The following is an 18244-nucleotide window of genomic DNA, read 5'->3' as shown; positions in this document are numbered from 1 at the left end:
AGTGCGTGAACTTCGAGATGGCGTCGCCACTTGAAGAGTACTTTCTTTTCGCGTCTTCTTGCGGTAAAAGTGATGCTGTCAGTATTGTGAAATTGCGATTTACTAATACGAGAAAAATCGCGCGTCTCTCCCAAGTTTCGTCCCGTAGGCGTGTGTGTGCGGCACATGTTAACACACGACCCTTTCCCGTTTTGACAGAGAGAAGGACGACCCACCAGAGCCGGTGATCCCAGACGGCGCCGTGTACCTCATCGGGGGTTTCGTCCTGTGCCTGGTCGTCGGAAGTCTCTTCTTCATGGCCTACGTCATGATTTCGGAGAGCGGTCAGTGACACTCGACTCCACCGTATCATCCAAGGCCTTGCGATCCTGACGTCCAATGCGCGATAGACGAGCGAATCTTGCAAGGAGCTGCATGTGCTGTATGTCGCGGTAATTGAAAAAAGTTATTCCCCTAGAGAGAACGCGCCCAGTTATGCGACTGCCTTGCACCTCGAAGCTGAGGAAGTAGTGTAGGCAGTTAATCTCAACTTCGGACTTTCACATGGCGAAACAAGGACTCCCAAAGCTTGCAAGTGCATACTGCCTCAACTTCTTTTTGTTCCCGTAACTTACATCGCCAACAAATATATGTTGCTCTTGACACAGTTCCACTCCATCCCATCGAAACGATGCAGAGTGTCGTTTGTAGAGCACACCATGTGCAAAAGCAGCTCTTGACGAAGTGTGTTCAAGGGTACTTTCTAATGTGCGCACAAACAGACTAAAAAAATATCTTCCAAATGTATTCACTTGGTTGTAAAGGTGCAAGTAATGTTTGTGCATGTGCCACAGCTGAAGTAACCACGCAGTGTTTAGCATTGTACAAAGCTTAATTTAAGCTTCATTTTCAAAATATGGCAGCATGCTCACAACTTTTGCTTGACAGCTATGCAGGAAATTCGGAGTCTCGGAAGTGGTAGAGTAATAAAATTATGGCAAAAACTTGCTATGTCTTTGCCATATTTTTATTACTCTACCCAACAATGACATTCTGCATATGCAAATGCTGAAAGTTACGTATGCAGCCACAAACACTTCATAAACATAGGCATCCTTGCTGCATATGACACTGCATGTGCCTTTCACGAGTAGGTTTCAATTTTGTTTATTTAATCAATGCCTACCTTTTCACAAAAAAATCATGTCATAAACAAAAAAAATCAAATTCTCTCTTGTGGCATACTTCTAAACATTCATCAACTAAATGGGGCTAACAGCAGCTCACTAAAAAGCTGTGTATGAGCATACTGATCATGATCCATTAGACTGAGAATTCACAGTAGCTTTTCTTTTCTTTACAGCGGCAGTCGGAGGCACGCGGAAGTGATGAGTACGAGCTTCTCAATTTCAACACACCCCTGAAGAAAGCAAGACCACGTGAGCAAGTTAGCTCTCCAAGCAGCACGTCATGGTTGAATATTTCGCCCCTACTCCATCAAACATCAACTTTGCGATTTTTGTTATGACTACACAATGCCATGCCCTGTGTTGTATTGCTTGACCCTTGGCTGCAAACAGTACTCCCTGCTGCCCCAATGAACTTGCATGTCGCCAAGTGCATATTGTGACCAGACCACGCATCTCGAGACATTCATCCACAAAGATGCTAGAGCAAGAACTCGGCATTTTCACTTGTTCTCCGCTGACAAGGACATTGTTTATTTGGGCATTCAGGTACTTTGTACAAAAATAAAGACACAACATATATAAAAGGGTGTGAGAGACAGCTTTGGCTCTACTGTTTATTCAAAAAAATGTGTTTGAAAGCGCAGCATAGCTGGTTGCTTGCAGAACACCATAAATTACTTTCTTTACAGGTATGTACACATCATAAACTATATCTGAAACTCACAACATACACAAGCGAGGAAAATTAGCGTATATAAATTAGAAGCTTGCTTGGGAGATGCAGGGAAGCGAAAAGAAAAAAATGGTGGAGGAGCTCTGCAAGGATGTACTAAAAGTAGCAAGGTAAAAATGAAAAGAAAATCCTAAAAAAAGAGAGTGACATTTTGTTCCACTTTGATGGTCCTAAGCTAGACGCGGGTGACTAGAGCTGGACAATGCACCACTCGCAAGACTGCCTTTTTTTTTTCCCCGAGTGCAAGGGCATTTGCGTTTCATCGCACCCTTGCACATGCGCCACAAACAATAAATAACAAACTGTTCATGCGCACGATGATGCCCAGCCAGAAATTTTAGCGGCCTTGAGTGGGCAAGACCGCAACTGCCGTTTTGTTCGATTCAACTCTCCGAGGCATACTTTGCATAAAAAATTGAAACAACAAAATAATGGCTCTCTCAACAATGCCTCAGCTGTGCCTGCGTGATACATCCACATGGTGTTATGCCGGCAATACTTTTATAAATGTCGTCAAACTGGGCCTCTAAAAGTCTTGCCAAAGGCCTAACAAAAAACTTGTATACGCATCTCTATTATAGCATTCCTCTCCACAAAACTGCTGCAAATGGTGGTGGCAGTCACTGCCACTGCACAATACTGGGCTGACAGTTTTCAAGAGAGGAAATGTAGCAGCTTAGGCACTCGAGAAGATGCCCCTCCCCCCCCCCCCCCCCCCTCCAAACTTTTTTTAAAAAGGGCAATGCATTAAGGCTGGCTTTGCCACTAAGAAGGGGGGTTCCCAGCTTCATGCTGCGACTTTTTTTGTGAAAGTGCTGCTGATCGCAGCCGACTATTCCACCTACAGTGCTGTTCCTACACTGATTGTCGCAAGACAAGTCCAAGTGACTGCAGCAGGCGGAGGACCACAGTTGCTACCCGTGACTCGTCGAAAGTAAGGTCGTTGCAAATCCACCGACGCTGGATGGTCGCACTTTTTCGCCAGAATGTGGCACACTCCCAAAGTCTCATTTCCGAGGAAGTTGCACAAGGAAATAATGTAGCAATAAAAAGTTCCACGACAGGCTGCGACACGAGTCCTCTGAGGAGTCCACAAAGGCACCGATTGCTGATTTGCTTCTGTGGCGCTTCTTGTTAGCCTTGCGTCCCGTTTTTCTTTGGGTGTCGAAGTGAGGTTGATCAGCGAGGCCTTGGCACAGGAGTTTTGAGGACAAGTGCGCTCTCCGCTGAGATGATGGGAAGAGCGTTGTCCCGGTGAAAGTTTACGAGGTGGCTGACGCTGTCGAAAGTTCGGTCCTTTGTGCGCACCTGAAGTAGAAAAGAAAGAGGTTTCATTGTAGGAGCGCGGCACATTCACATAGGCAACAGTATGATTCAGCATTCTGCCATCAGCCCGACCTTTACTTCCCCTGGCCACCAAGAAACAAAACTAACTATGAATGTTCAGATTTATGAAGCTCAGTTGCAGTTCAAAGTTCGGTTAAAACATGTAAAGAAGAAGTTGGAAAAAAAAAAAAGATTGCACATGACACAAAAGAGCCACATAGACGCAAGGGGTAGTTTAGGTTGACCGTTCAGCAATACAGAACTCACGAAATGGAATAAATATGAACATGCCCTCCATTAGCCAACACCATACACCATTCAGCGATGGTGAAGCTGCCAATACTGCTGCACAATGACTTAGCTGAAATGCTAAAACACGTCGCATGCAAAAGAAGTGCACGTTTACAAAAGTGAAACGATTTCAGCCAGCAAGCTACATGCAGTGAAAACCACCAGTAAGCAAAGCTGTTAGTACATGAGTGTCATTCCATATGGTGAAAACCATCAATTAGCAAAGCTGTTACATGTGACTATATGTGATTGGCTAAAGAGATCACGTGGTGTCGTCAATCGATCTCTTGATTTGAAATATGCTTATAGACCGTTCCATTCGTCAAAGATTGGACCGGCAACCAGCACTTTTCTCCTTTCTAGAGCATGCTGACGGCACGAAGTTACAGGATGATGCTTAGATGAGTATCTTTTTCATACAATTTCAGCGTGTTTTAGGTCGAACTGCAGATTTTATTCCCTTTTATTGTGATGTCAGCCAGGAAAAAGGTCAACGGGAAGCCACTGTTCCATTTGTGATTGTTCTAAGAACAACAACAAAAAAATAAATAAAAGAAAACTGTTGTCTGAATATGCGGCACGCATCACCAAATGTGCAGCATATGCAGTTGCTTCACGGTACAACTTCTGTGTTATGTGACAAGTTCTATCACGGACAAGTTCTGACACGGAATACCCAGTGTTCCACTCAGCCAAATGCCGATCGGATATGATTAGATTGACGACCAAACTTAAGCGGTCAAGTACGGCTCTATCCGTTACAAAAGATCTGAGCACCACCTGTGTTGTCTTTGCCTCGTTTTATTATTCGATTTCAGTATAATGGGTTTAGTCACAACAATTAGCCTCGTAGCTCAGCTCAACACAGTGATGAATGTAGTTGATGTGGCTGCATTAACACGGATGAGAAACCCCTCACTTTGCAGTGGAGTAAGCGGCATAACATGATTTAATCTGTGCTGCGCACCCGCATTGTGTAACCAGACCATTCACTAAATTTTACATGAAAATGACGTGTCGAAATGCTTGTGGTGAGCATACAACTTCCGTAATACAGCAAGATGGACCGTACCCGATGTGCGATATCAAAGCCGAATAGTGAAAAAAAAAGGGGAGTTCTGTCACATTGTGCTTTGAATAACTGCTACAGATACACAATTTCTCGCGCGGTCAAGAACCATGTCTGACAAGTCGCGCAATGATACAGTATACAACATAGTTAATTCTCTTCTAAGACCAAACAAAACTAAGCCACGTTGTTGCGGTTGTCTGCTGTTTCTATAGCTGTTAATTTCACTTAGCTTTGCGAACGACAACGGAGATTTTGCAAAAGCCGTACAACTGGTAGACAAAATTATTTTGAAAAAATAAACACAAAAATGGGTGTTATGCCAATCATAAGCCAGAGCCCGGGCGTGCTTGATGTCTCATCGGCAAAAGAAAGAAAATAAAGCACGCTGGAATGTAAATATCTGCATTGCTTTTTGTGTGCCAGCACCTCCCTGTAAACAGTGCGAATTTTGTTTACAGCCGGGGAACAATAAATAAATGATCATGTAATAAAGTGCAATTAAAAGTCGAGCAAACGATAGACAACAGTTTAGACAACGGCTACTGCTGCTACTACTACTACTACTACTACTATTATTACTACTGCTACAGCTACTATGACTGCACAGGGTAGACTAAGACAGCTTTGTTGTAAAATCCAACATACCACGCCTGCTGGGTCCACGAGGAGCAAGTGACGGCGAGCACCGTTCTGCATGCCTGTCAGCACAAACTGCCCCGGGGAGTTGTGCGATTCACGCACCAGAAAGTCCCCATCATGGGCGAGGCGTGACTCGCCCTCCTTGCGGCTGATGGCACCATGGAACCACACTTCCCGTTCCAGAGTCGCACGGTGCCACGCCTCCTCCTGGGCTACACCACTCTGCGGTGGTGCTACGGGAGCTGCATGCGAAGTGTGCAATGAAGTTAGAAGGGCATTGACACGACACATTCTGTCTGCCAACGATGGCCAATGCAAAGTGTGAAAGACCAAGCAGCAAGTGGCGTTTACTGACTGTTGGGGTTTCACGTCCAAAAACAACAAAATGATTATGAGGGACACTGTAGTGGGGGACTCCGAAAACTTCAGCCACATGACGTTTTTTTTCTAAACATGCACCTAAGCACACGGGCCACCAGTATTTTCACCTTCATCGAAAATGTGCCCGCCGTGGCCATGATTGATCCAACGACCTCCAGATCAGCAGTTCAGAGTAGCAAGTTGAATGACGTAGAATCAATGTTCCTGAAGGTTAGTTTGCCCCACCACACTTAGATCACGAGAATGCTGTAGTTAAGGGTTCCGAGTTCACTTTGGCTACGTGATTTTTTTTTTCTTAAGGGCGACAGTCTTTCTTGAGATACTTCGACGCAGAAATTTCGGTCTGTGTGTGTGTGTGTGCGTGTATCTTTCCTGCCTTCCTGTTGGTTATCCGATTTAAGTAGAATGGTGAATGCCGGAGACCGGCCTTCATCGGGAAAAAATGATGAAGGCCGGTCCCCAGCTGAAAAGTAAAAAAAATAAAAAGTTTTCGTTTTCCCATCCTCTACTTCTTAGTATGCACGCGCGCGCATACACACAAACACACGCACACACACACACACACACACATCCAGCTGACGGGTGAGGTATGCTTGCCTCAAGAGTTGGTACGCCCCTGACCACAAAATGCAGGAATGTGTGATAGAAATGGCAGCAAAATAAAACTCACGCATATCAAACGGGTCCAAGATGCCATTTTTGCCCAGTCCAGTGTCCTGGCCCATGTTGACGTATTCTGTTCAATGAAAGATTAAAGAATGGTGAGCAAAAGGACCTAATGGCAGGTGTGCCTCTTTACTGAAAAAAAAAAAATGTCAGATTTACAGTGCACCCTTAGTATAGAACAAAAGCTTAGATAAATTATGCATGCTCAGAGAAAAGAATGCAAGTGTCATTGAAACATTGAACTTCATAAAAAAATTTGGTCAAGGTATTAAAAGATTACATCATCATTGAAGATGTAGTGTAATGGTTCTTCAATGTGGCAGACGAAATGTTGTTTTTTTCTGTTACACTTGATTTTACCCACAAGAGTGCGCTCGCTACTATGATCATGCACTTTGATTGGTTTGTGTGACATAAAGGGACTTCACAGAAGGACCATGAGCAGAGATCATAAATAGAATCGTTGGCTTTACCAATAGATGAATTTCTGCAGCCTTTGTTAAAATAATCAAAAGGCGATGCAACAGATACAGAGAATGTTCAGCTTAGTGTAAATGCAAGCAGCAAGCAACAATGTGTTGACAATTTTATACTAAATGCCACATTGAAAGAGAAGTTAACCTACAGGTTATGAATCTGGTATTCTTTCAGCTATCTAAATGAGCCTAGAAGCTTAGTACACGTTTTCAATGGGGCTTATTTATCTATTGATAGCGAATGACACATGTTTCCCACACGAAGTGTTGGGAAAATGTTGAGAAAACCCTTTGATCAACTCACCATGACGTTGCACAATTGGCACCGGTGGGAGTTCCTCTCCGCTCAGGTCGATGAGATTTGTGTCGCGAGAAATCTTGCGTGCATTTGGCTGAGGTGGAATGCTCACTGGTGCACTTGTTAATGCTTCTCTTGAGGTATCCATGCTGTCCTGTAATGAAATTTGAGTCGTGTTAACACTGTTTCGTGATGAAATGACCGATCGAGTTGAAGGCTGCTAGACATGAGACCGGCCGTCACAGACTTCGAACAGAACGTACAACATCCTAGTAAATGATAATGAACTCGGGGGTTCTGTATTCCCCAACCGAAACCAATTACTAGGCATGCCCAGGTGGTGATTATGACAGTTGGTGACCACAATGTTAAAGCAACAGGAATGCTTTAGTAGGTACCTAAATTTATATACACAAATGCTGGTGTACACTCTGCACTCACTGAAGCGAGGTCACTCGGCTAGCACTGAACATATGACCTCAAACTCAGAAGTACCGTATAGTGCGGAATATAGGTCGAGATTTTTTCCAAAAAATTTCGCTAAAAAGTCACCCCTCGACCTATATACCGGCCCTTGGCATAAACAAAGTGATCGTCTGGCAACAGGGAGTGTCGCATGTTTTTTGGGCATCAGCATCGACATCGCCTCCATGGGCCGACGCCTCTGCCGACGCCATTTTTCTTTTCTTGTTCATTTCGTGTTCGTAGAGAGTGGCGACTTTTACTCTGCGACCAGCTATGAATACCGGGACGCGGCGCCAGTTCACCGCCGCGTTTAAAAGAAAAGTTATAGAATTCGCGGAAGTGAATGGCAACATGGCGGCACAGCGGCAGTTTGGAGTGTCCGAGAAAAGCGTCAGATACTGGCGCAACCAAAAATCCAAACTGTCAGTGTGTAACGCGAGGAAGACGTCGTTTCCAGTCGCCGAGCTGTGCACCCGGAACTCGAGGACAAAGTGGCGGATTTCGTCCGCGAGTACCGTGCCAAATCCCTTCCCGTGAATGCGGAGCTCATTCGCTCAAAAGCCGTCGAGCTCGCCCGTGAAGCCGGCCTGTCAAAGAAAGACTTCAAGGGATCCATTTATTGGGTCCGTCGCTTTATGCGACGCAAAGGATTTGCGCTTCGACGGCGCACGTCGATATGCCAGAAGCTGCCGGAGATGTACGAGGACAAATTGATAGAGTTTCAACTCTATGTGAACAACCTCCGGCGGCAGCATGGCTACATGCTAGGCCAGATCGGCAACGCCGACGAAACGCCGGTGTGGTTTGACATGCCGTCGTCCACGACTGTTTGTGAACGCGGGGCAAAAGAGGTGAGGCTTTTGTCGACCGGTAGCGAGCATTCGCGCTTCACCGTTATGCTTTGCTGCACGGCCGACGGCAGAAAGTTGCCCCCCTTCATAATCTTCAAGCGGAAGACGATGCCGAAGGAGGCCTTCCCGCGGGATGTCGTCGTCCGCGTCAACGAGAAGGGGTATATGGACGAGGCCCTAATGCGCGAATGGATCCGCACAGTGTGGAACCGGCGGCCCGGAGCCCTCCTGCAGCGCCGGAACATGCTCGTGTTGGATGCATTTCGCGGGCATTTGACAGCATCGGTGAAGGAGAGCCTTCGCGACGGAAGGACGGATCTTGTCGTCATTCCGGGAGGAATGACATCAACACTTCAACCGTTGGACGTCGTCCTCAATAAACCTTTTAAAGACCGTGTGCGTGCGCTGTACACCGAATGGATGGCTGGCGACAACCCGCGGACCCCGACAGGCCGGCTGCGCAGGCCACCTCTCGCGACAGTTTGTGGTTGGGTCTCCGAGGCATGGAGGTCTCTGCCTGAAGAGATGGTGGTGCGCGCATTCAAGAAGTGCTGCATCAGCAACGCTCTCGACGGCACCGAGGACGACATGCTGTGGGAGGCGGCTAGTGACAAGCAGTCGTCGTCGTCGGAGAGCTCCGACAGCTCGGAGGACTGTGAGGACTGACTAAAGTGAAGCAGTGAACGATTCCGCGTTTTTCTTTTTTTTTTTTGCTGGTCAAGGTAAGGGGGTCGACCTATATTCCGCCTCGACCTATATTCCGCATTATACGGTAAGTGCAATGCCATCACTACTAAGCCACTTGGGCAAGTGATGCATAGGATCTAGTTGCAAGGTTACCTTGTAATGTCAGATTATATGAATCAATTCCGACGAGGTCAACTTACGTCGGCCGTCGGATCTGTGCGATAGTCAGGCAGAGGGGGAACAGGCGGTGGTGGAGCCTCGGGTGGTATCTTGCCAGGAAGATCATTGTAGTAATCAGGATCATCCTTTGACGGTGCCACAGTCTCTGGCCTGCAAGTACGTCAAAACGACAGCATCAAGACAACTGAAACCTGGAGACTTTTAGCTGTCGCCACATAAATTGCAATGTGAAGGATGCCACCATGAACAAAGCCTAATTTTAAACTGTCTCAAATACAACCCAAATGAACTTATTTAAAAGTTTGTGCTAAAGTTCTTGCCCTGTTTACGTGGTAAATTAGGACATCTCACATTCCTCTCATGCACGTGTTCCAGCAAACATACAATGCTCTTTCTAGCATTTATACATGAGCACCACTTCCCAAATAGTTCAGTCGATGACCGTTTGCTCAGCAACCAATGCATTACTTTGTACGTCGGTAACGCTTGTCTAGAGCATCAATAACGGGGAGGTTATCAAATGAATGTGGCAACACTCACCTCTTTGGTGGCAGCCCTGGTGGTGGTGCTGTGCGCATAAACTCTCGGAAGCGAAGTTCGAAGGCATGCCCGATAGTTGAGATGACATCCTGAGCCAACACACCACCCGAACATTCCAAGACAAAGCAGGCTCGTGCGTTCTGCCCATCTTTGGCCACGTATGCCACAAAGTCCAGAGTTTCCTGCATGCCACCACAAAAAAGCACTTCCCTTTAACACCGTTCTCCATCACATGTCTTTCTCATTCCCTCCCTTCATAGTACGAGCGCTCATAAACAACATTACCAGGTCTTGCTCAGACATCGAAGGCTTCAATCAATGTCCATTAAAAATTGAAACAAAGATAATTTCTTCTTTATGTTAACATCAAGCTGCCTGAACATCTTGGCTGAGCAATGGGGTGCTAATGTGTACTTGGCAAAAGTTTATAGTGCTCATGAACCATTTCATGTTAACTCATTTTGAATGTACAGTACTCACTGATTCAAATGTCCCATCAAATTATTTAGTATAACGACTGCTATATGCAATGCTCGAGATTACCACATCATGTCACGAAGAATCTCGTTTCTCAAGAAATTCTTGGTGCTGGTCTACATGCTCAGAGTCAAAATCACACTGGTACAACCCAAACGGAGGACTGTGGAAATGAAAGTATATGCGTTACCTTGTCCCAAATTGTCTCATTTCGATCTGTGAGCACTGTAGATGATTTCTTTTTGACACACACACACACACACACACACACACACACACACACACACACACACACACACACACACACACACACACACACACACACACACACACACACACATATGTAATGTGTTTTTTTTTTTTGCCATAAAAGTACTTTTTGGGTTGATTTTATACTGTGCCCACGAACTTATTTCATTCACACCCTAAACAGTTGTCATACAGGCACTTTCGATTGTGGTCAGAGACCACCTGGATTTGACTCTATCCATATCAAGAGCTGCTACATGGTCACTTTTAGTCATGATCAGGCCCAATCGGGATGAAGAGAATCCCAATCAACACATCGCAATCTAATTGAAATATGTGCCAAGCTCAATATGCACTTGTTTTGAACTACGTAGCAGTGACCACTCTTGTTCCCAATCAAGAAATATGATGTACAACAAACTCGGTTGTGGTCAAATGTGCCCGTGTGACAATGATATAAGTGTGCCCAAAAATTTGAACGCTAGCCAGAATCTCCAAGCCAACAATATACCTAAATCAGGCACATGCACTAGTTATCAAACAAGGCTTCACTTTCTTGCTGTGTGAGTCATGAAAGCATGCACATTATTACAAGGTAACTGCAATGGGTTTCTAGAAGAACAAAAGGACCAATGAAAGATAAGAAGGACATATGCTGCATTACAGTTTCCATGCTACCAGACGAAATAGCAAAGCCATAATCCAGGACTCAGGTTGAAACTGTATCTTTGTTGCAACAAATGCTTAGGTAGTTTCAGAAGAGACATTCATAAATGGTCAGCAGATGGAAAGAGCACTTCAGCTTGATTATCAACAAATATTAACTAATCTAAATGAGCATTGCTGAAGTGTCATTACAGTGCAGTAAAAGAATAAAACAAACACACAATGCTCACCGTGTCTCCAGCAGAAGCAAATGATATGTTGGGCATGCTGTGGTCGGCGATCACTTGACCACTCTCTTTAACAGCCAGTGTTAGATTGGAGCTGGTGACACAAAGGGTTACGTTCGAGCCAGCATAGTCCAAGTTTGGCCTATCAGCCAGCATACGTTGCAGTCTCCTGTCCACCTGCAAAGATGGCAAGTTGCAAGGTAAGTTATGGCACACACAAAAAAAATTCTTTACAAACAATATTGCAGACAAGAATGACTGTCACACCGCGCACTTATAAAAAGAGCAATAAAGGCAGAGAGAGTCTAATCTGAAGCATAAAAGCAAGCCATTCTTCAAGATTTATTCAACCTGGAAATGTAAATGGTCCCAAAAGCGTGAACTTTCTTCCTCTGTATCAAAAGTGACATCCGTCAAGTCATCCCTTTTCATGATGGATGTCCAAATGGTACGCGCAAATTTTTCCAACAAGCATTCACAATGAGGCAATGGAAGTGACTCAGGCCCTTTAGGAACGCTGTATCCTGATGCTTTGATTCAGGTGTACGTTTCCTGCACCGGTCTAAGCAATCTGTCAAACAGAAATGTAGCTGTATTCTGACACTCTAATTGAACAAAATCTAGTGAAGCCACAGAAGGAAGTTCTAGGAACAATGCGCTAAAATAAGAAAGCAGCGCACCAGCCAGGCTCTCCGACTTCAAACATATGTAACCGCCTGTCCAGTAGTCTGAAGGGGTTTATAATTTATGGATGCTGCTAGACACACAGCTGCATGATTGTGTGAGCATAACTTAAGCAAAGGAAAAAAAAAGTGAGCATAGTTTTTCCTGGTCCAAACATCCGGAACAGCAGTGCGCTTGTTCACATTCGCCCGTGTGGCCTTTTTTTTTTTTTCTGTGTGCATTGTTCGATATTGCCAGACCCGCTCAACATGAGCCACGAGTCAGCAGCACTCGTCTCCCTTTTCAACACCCACGCATGCACGCTGCAAGTTGCTGAGACAGGAAGTGGGGAAAAAAAAACGTGATATTCGCTGTGCCAGCTGCAAATGTTTCGGGGGCTATAAATCAACGCGAAGCACCTAAATGTATTTTTAAAACACACACTGGGCAAAAGAGGAAAACACCCATGTAAGTGAGTTACACAGCAGGCAGCTGCAGCTTGCAGCACAAAAGCAGCGACCACAACCATAAATCAACTGATGAAACCGACACAGCAATGTGGAAATGCCATGGTTGGGAACTCTAGTCTCTCCTTTTGTGCGAGTGCAGTTAGTGCAACACTTTTCAAAGTGAAAACATCGTCATGTGCACCACGAGGCTTAGCAAATTGAAAGAGAATAATGCTTTAACATAATTACACAATAGATAAAAATGATAGACATGTAAGTAAACTACAACACAATTGTACGGCTCACTATCATTGCCATGAATGCTCATATGAACACTGTGATTATTTGCTTTTCATTATCCAGAGAATACAATTATAAGGACAGAGAACAATGAGCAGAATGCTGAATTAATTGCTTGGAATTCTTCTTTTACGATAAACTTGGGTTATGGTGACTGAAGCAATTGAAAAGAAAAAGACAACAACACAAGTCAGAGTATTTTCGAATAATTTTTCTTCCTTTATGATAAAATACGCATATGCTTGTAATATTAGCAGATGCCTCACCTTTCTTTTTTTATCCACAGGTCTCAGTCCTGCTGCTTCACAGACCCTGGTGATGCACTCTCTGAAAAACACAAGACAAACAAGATTGTTTTTAGGCATCATAATGATAACATGATATTGCAGTGCACCTAATACATCTAACGATAAATGTTCATTTATTGTGCACAGGCAATAACAAAATAACTTACTTTGCAATCAGAGACCTCGTGTCAAAGTCCAGTGACTTCATCGACATCTTCACGTCAAGGCAGCCAACATACTGCAAGCACAAAAAGAAAGGTGCGCAAGAATAAGAACATAACTTATAATTATAACACAACAGCAAAGTCAAATGAGCTTTGGTATACGAAAGCAGTTCGAACAAGCTCCGGCTGCAGCTTGTGCAAAGTGGTTTATCACTTAGAATGAGCCACTGGAAAAGGCAATAAGCATACAATTTCTGGTCCAAATGGGAATTTGTCAACATTCAAACTAGATGAAACAAAATATGACTCAGAAGTGAAGCAAAACCCCACTCCCCTTCCCTTTTTCCCTCCAATAAAGACAAAAATGACCTTTCTTAGATTTGGACAGAAGAGTAGAAGGGCTTTGTCACAGCAGTGCTTCCAAAGCAGTGCATGGACACTAACAGACCACCCCACTTTTGCAGAGAAAGGGCACATTTGTAGTGGACCTATTCAACTTTTTCGCCCAGTCATAGTGAGAACCCACACCACTCCCAATTTCGAAATGGCCTAGCAGTGCTTGCCCAATGGAGAAGGGAGAGGGAGGTAGGGGGTGAATGCTGTGCCACTGTTAAACGCCCTTCCCCTATTCCAGGTAGTCAACGCGGGCGCTCTGTTAAGGGCACAGTTGTTAGCCTTCCCCTTTCCCCCCACTCCTCTTCCATCAAAAGCACAGAGCCGCGCCCCGCCCAGCAGTGGAGCTCGTAAAAGCTCACAGGTGGCTTCCTTTACGGCCCTGAACACCCGGGGGTTTTTCTTTTCGCTCTCGCAGGGGGATGCGCGGGATGCACGGAAGGAAGGAAGGGCGAGCGGGGGAAGGCACACGGGGAGCGTCCACAGGAGGGCGGCAATAGAAGCACCCACCCCGACCGCGCAGGCAAAGCAGACGAGGGGACAGCAGCGGGCTCCGGGAGGACATGATGCCAGCTGTTCTTTCGATTCGACCCAAACACACAGAAAAAAAGACCTTCCGGCGGGAGATGAACCCCCCCCCCCCCCCTGCTCTACCGCACACTTACGTTCCCGCTGTCGAAACGCGCGCTGCCACAAAACCGGAAGTAGAAACACAGCGCTGCTCCGCACGCACGAACTCCGGTCGTCGTCTGCTTCCGGTTTTACAACACGCTTCTTGTTACTGCGACACACGCTGACTTACCCTGCATCCCCCCCTTCCTTTCTCGCCCTAGCTGGCTGAGCGAGCCATCATTACGGCTTCCGATCTCCGCGGGCACGGAAGCGGCGAGGAGGAGCCCGGAACTGAGATCGGGGAGGAGGACGGAAGTACGGAAGGAGCGCGAAGCTAAACGAAAGGCAGTTGCACGCGATCGACAAGCGTTCAGCCCGCGCCGCAATGGTGCTCGGTCCAGATATAACCAAAAGATTCTATACCATCCCATTACTCTGCATTCGAACAGTGCTCAGACTACGCTTTATCGACAGGTACGGCCGATCGGGGTCAGAGTGCAAGATAAAAACAAAATATAGCAGTAATAATAATAAGAATAATCTGCCGCTAAAGGGAACCATGTGTAGATGCGAAGCAGCGGGCGCCAACGCTTACACTGGCGGCGGCTTTGACGCTGGCGTTCATCGTGGCATTGCGGAGGAGAGAAATTTGGGGAGGCGGAAGCACGCAGTGATGGACCTGTGTTTCCTATACTGGGACATGCCAATTGCTGTTGATGGTGGGCGATGGAGAAATATAAGACTACGACTGGACACAGAGACCCGCAGTCCGGTTTCAGTTAAGGCGCAGGCTTGGAATTTTTATTGCTCAACAACGCACAGGAGAAAAAATCTCCCACCGGCTCTACCTTGGAGGTCAAGATACAGCGCCTATGTATACGGGGTGACCAGTCAACGGCTGTGCAGCGCGAGCAGCCGGTTTTTTTTTTTTCAGAAAAATCAAAGAACTCGCTAGCAGGCGTTGTCTGCGTTGCGAGGCGAGAGAGGGGGAGCGTAAAAGAGGAGAGAGGGGAAAGAGACGTGCGCAGTAAGCCTGGTTACGGAGCACACCGGATTGAACTCAACCATAAAGACGATTCACAAGTAAAAAAAGCGACATTATAAACGAGCATCGTATTTTTGACCGACACTTTCATTTTTTTTTTTTCATCCATTGTTACCCACAGCACTGAATCTATGTCGCGCTACGGCGTCCAAGCCACATAACTCGAGAAGGACGGAAACAAATGACCAACGAAATGGAACAGTACAAAGTGAGCTCCATGGGTCCGACGATAGTTATAGCGCGAGAACAAAACGACGACACAGGGACAAGAAGGACACGCTATAACTATCGTCATGCCATACCAACTAGCCCAAGCTGCCACACTTCCATGGGTCCATTTTGTAATGATCCATTTGCAGTGGTGAAGGAGTAAGGCTAAGGTATTCATCAGCGGGTTATACTGTGACGCGCGAGCGCTGATCGTGAGCTGTTGGAGCCGAGACTGTGCCGGTTTTTCTGCCCGCTACCCGTCGTCAGTAGTAAACTCCTTTTCAAACTCGTGGAGGCGCACGGTAACGGGCAATAATCCCTCTGTGGCGGCCACAACCCAGTTTCATAACGCTGTTCCTTTGCTGGGGACTCCACGGGATGCCGCCGCGCTGACGTAATTGCCGGCTTCGTCCAGTCGAAGCCCCAGTCCAGTTGTGTGAAGGGCACACTGTCCGACATACTACCGACGCATCATTGTTGATTTACACAATGACCACACGAGATCATGGCTAAGATGAGTCACTTATTTGCACAAGCACCCGGAACGTTACCGCCGCATCACGGGCAGCATTGCGGCCAAAAAAACGTGTGACGGGGGCCCGTGGGAAAGAGGAAGCACTCACCCTGACGGCGTACGTGACTCCCGGTCCGAGCACCTGCTGGTCCGTGTGCAGCCAGCCCCGGGCAGGTCGGCTGACGAATCCCGACGGCGGCGGGTGGGGCTGCTGAGGCGGGGGCGCCCTGCTGGGGCCGCCGCCCCCGATCTGGGACCAGGACGATGCCGCGGTTGCCATCCTGGTCGTTGTGCGGCCGCGGGGAGTCGGACTCCGGCTCGCCTCCGGCTGGTGCGGCGGAGGGGAAGGGGCCGCGAGGTTCGACGGTGCCGGCGGCGAGGCAGAAGACGACGAGGATATCACAGCGGTAAGGCCGTTCGACGACGTCCGGCTAGCGGGATTCGGCGCGGCTGGGCTCGCAGGAGTCGGAGGCGCCTGGCACTGTGGCGGCGACGATGATACGCATGTACTTCTGCGTCCAGAAAGAAAGCGGGAAAAGGTGCTATAGCCACAATTGAAGACCGGCTAGCACAGGTCACATGTCCAAGGGTCATTTGATACGTAGATTAAGTTGTTAGCTATCTGATCGAGGAACTCTGGCAGAACTTAGAAGGACTAACTGCTGGGCTATGCGCATGTGCTTCTGCGTCCAGAAAGAAAGCGGAAAAGGTGCTGTAGCCACAATTGAAGACCGGCTAGCACAGGTCACATGTCCAAGGGTCATTTGATACGTAGATTAAGTTGTTAGCTATCTGATCGAGGAACTCTGGCAGAGCTTAGAAGGACTAACTGCTGGGCTATGCGCATGTGCTTCTGCGTCCAGAAAGAAAGCGGAAAAGGTGCTGTAGCCACAATTGAAGACTCGCTAGCGCAGGTCACATGTCCAAGGGTCATTTAATACGATAAATTAAGTTGTTAGCTACCTGATCGAGGAACTCTGGCAGAGCTTAGAAGGACTAACCGCTGGGCTATGGTAGGTCTTGCACTACGACAATGACGGTGAAATGAAGCGGATAGAGAGAAACATATATGCATGAGCGTAGGCAGCTCCCCCCCCCCCCCCCCTAAAAATCCTATGACACCCATGCAACCCTGGAGAAAGAAAAAAACTGCCCTCAGAATTTTCGCACATTTCCAGATCAGTACACGGATGCTACAGACAAAGTCAAGAGTGGAAGGGCGCATTGTGCAATATTAGGGGCCCACTACACGTTTTCTCGAACGTAGGAAATCATCAGCCGTTGTAAGATCATTAAAAGTCTCCGTGTTAGATTTTCTCAGGTTTCGAAGGATTCTGATGGGATTACCGAGTGATATCTCTAAAACGCGGTGTCAAAAGCTCTCTGAAGGTCTTGTGTAACTAAAACGAAGCTACATAAAATGTTGAATATTGAAGCTATAATTTATACTAGCTTTGAAGCATCACAGTCACGACTCCTACGGCGAGTCGTACACGCCCGCATCGCCAAATGTGACGTCATCACCGCCGCTCACCCTTGAGGCAGGCGCGTGTAGCGCTCAGCGCCGTCGGCGGCGAGCAGCGCCGCGTCGTCCCCTGCGGCGGCGGAGGAGGAGCCCTGGTGCAGCAGCAGCGCGGGGTCCTCTTTGCGGCGCAGGTTGGCCTCGAGGTGCCGCACGAAGGAGGGCGCGGGCCCCGCGCCCGGGCCCTGCGCCGTCCCGCTGGCCCCGGCGCCCGTCCTCGCTCTGCGCAGGACGCCGCCCTCGGAGACGACGCCGCTGCTCAGCAAGGAGCGCTGCTGCTGCTGCTGGTTGTTGAGGGGCTGGGACGACTGCTGCTGCTGCTGAGACTGGTGGTCGCCCCTCCTACGTCCTCCAGACTTGGGAGGAGACTTGGTGGCGCCGTTCGACTGAATCGAGGAGGCGCCCTTCTTGCCAAGAGTTCGGCCGCCGCTTGTGCGGTCGATGGCCACGGCGACACGAACGGGGCCTGTACGGAGAAAAACACACACACGGTCAGCGTTGCAACCAATTCAAGTGTTTCGGTTCGCAAAACTTGAGGCACTTGCGCACGTCGAGGCATATATCTAATTGCGTAGTACTGCACGACGGTATATGCAACGCAGATGTCGGTATACAAATGTCATACACTTGAAGTCACATACCTGCACAGCCACCGGCGAGCGTAGAATCGCCCTGAAGGTTGCCATTGCGCT

The 18244-nt window shown here is 47.4% G+C and overlaps 1 protein-coding gene across 1 annotated transcript in view; it reads right to left on the bottom strand.

Annotated features, from left to right (window-relative positions):
* Positions 1-2743: 2743 nt before the first annotated feature.
* Positions 2744-18244, bottom strand: part of Shc (SHC-adaptor protein) — a 38692-nt gene continuing 23191 nt past the window's right edge. Inside the window, exons 2-12 of the mRNA XM_075865069.1 lie at positions 17565-18018; positions 16140-16542; positions 13260-13330; positions 13072-13132; positions 11397-11570; positions 9775-9956; positions 9255-9384; positions 7058-7205; positions 6282-6347; positions 5237-5472; positions 2744-3210 (exon numbers count right to left, since the gene is read on the bottom strand). Coding sequence (XP_075721184.1) covers positions 3082-3210; positions 5237-5472; positions 6282-6347; positions 7058-7205; positions 9255-9384; positions 9775-9956; positions 11397-11570; positions 13072-13132; positions 13260-13330; positions 16140-16542; positions 17565-18018 — 2054 coding nt within the window. The 3' untranslated portion in view covers positions 2744-3081. The remainder of the gene's footprint in view (positions 3211-5236; positions 5473-6281; positions 6348-7057; positions 7206-9254; positions 9385-9774; positions 9957-11396; positions 11571-13071; positions 13133-13259; positions 13331-16139; positions 16543-17564; positions 18019-18244) is intronic.

Source organism: Rhipicephalus microplus, chromosome 1 (genome assembly GCF_043290135.1).
Source record: "Rhipicephalus microplus isolate Deutch F79 chromosome 1, USDA_Rmic, whole genome shotgun sequence".
NCBI classification, from domain to species: domain Eukaryota; kingdom Metazoa; phylum Arthropoda; class Arachnida; order Ixodida; family Ixodidae; genus Rhipicephalus; species Rhipicephalus microplus.
The sequence above is the reverse complement of the archived record's forward strand: the minus strand, read 5'-3'. Positions and strand labels throughout refer to the sequence as shown.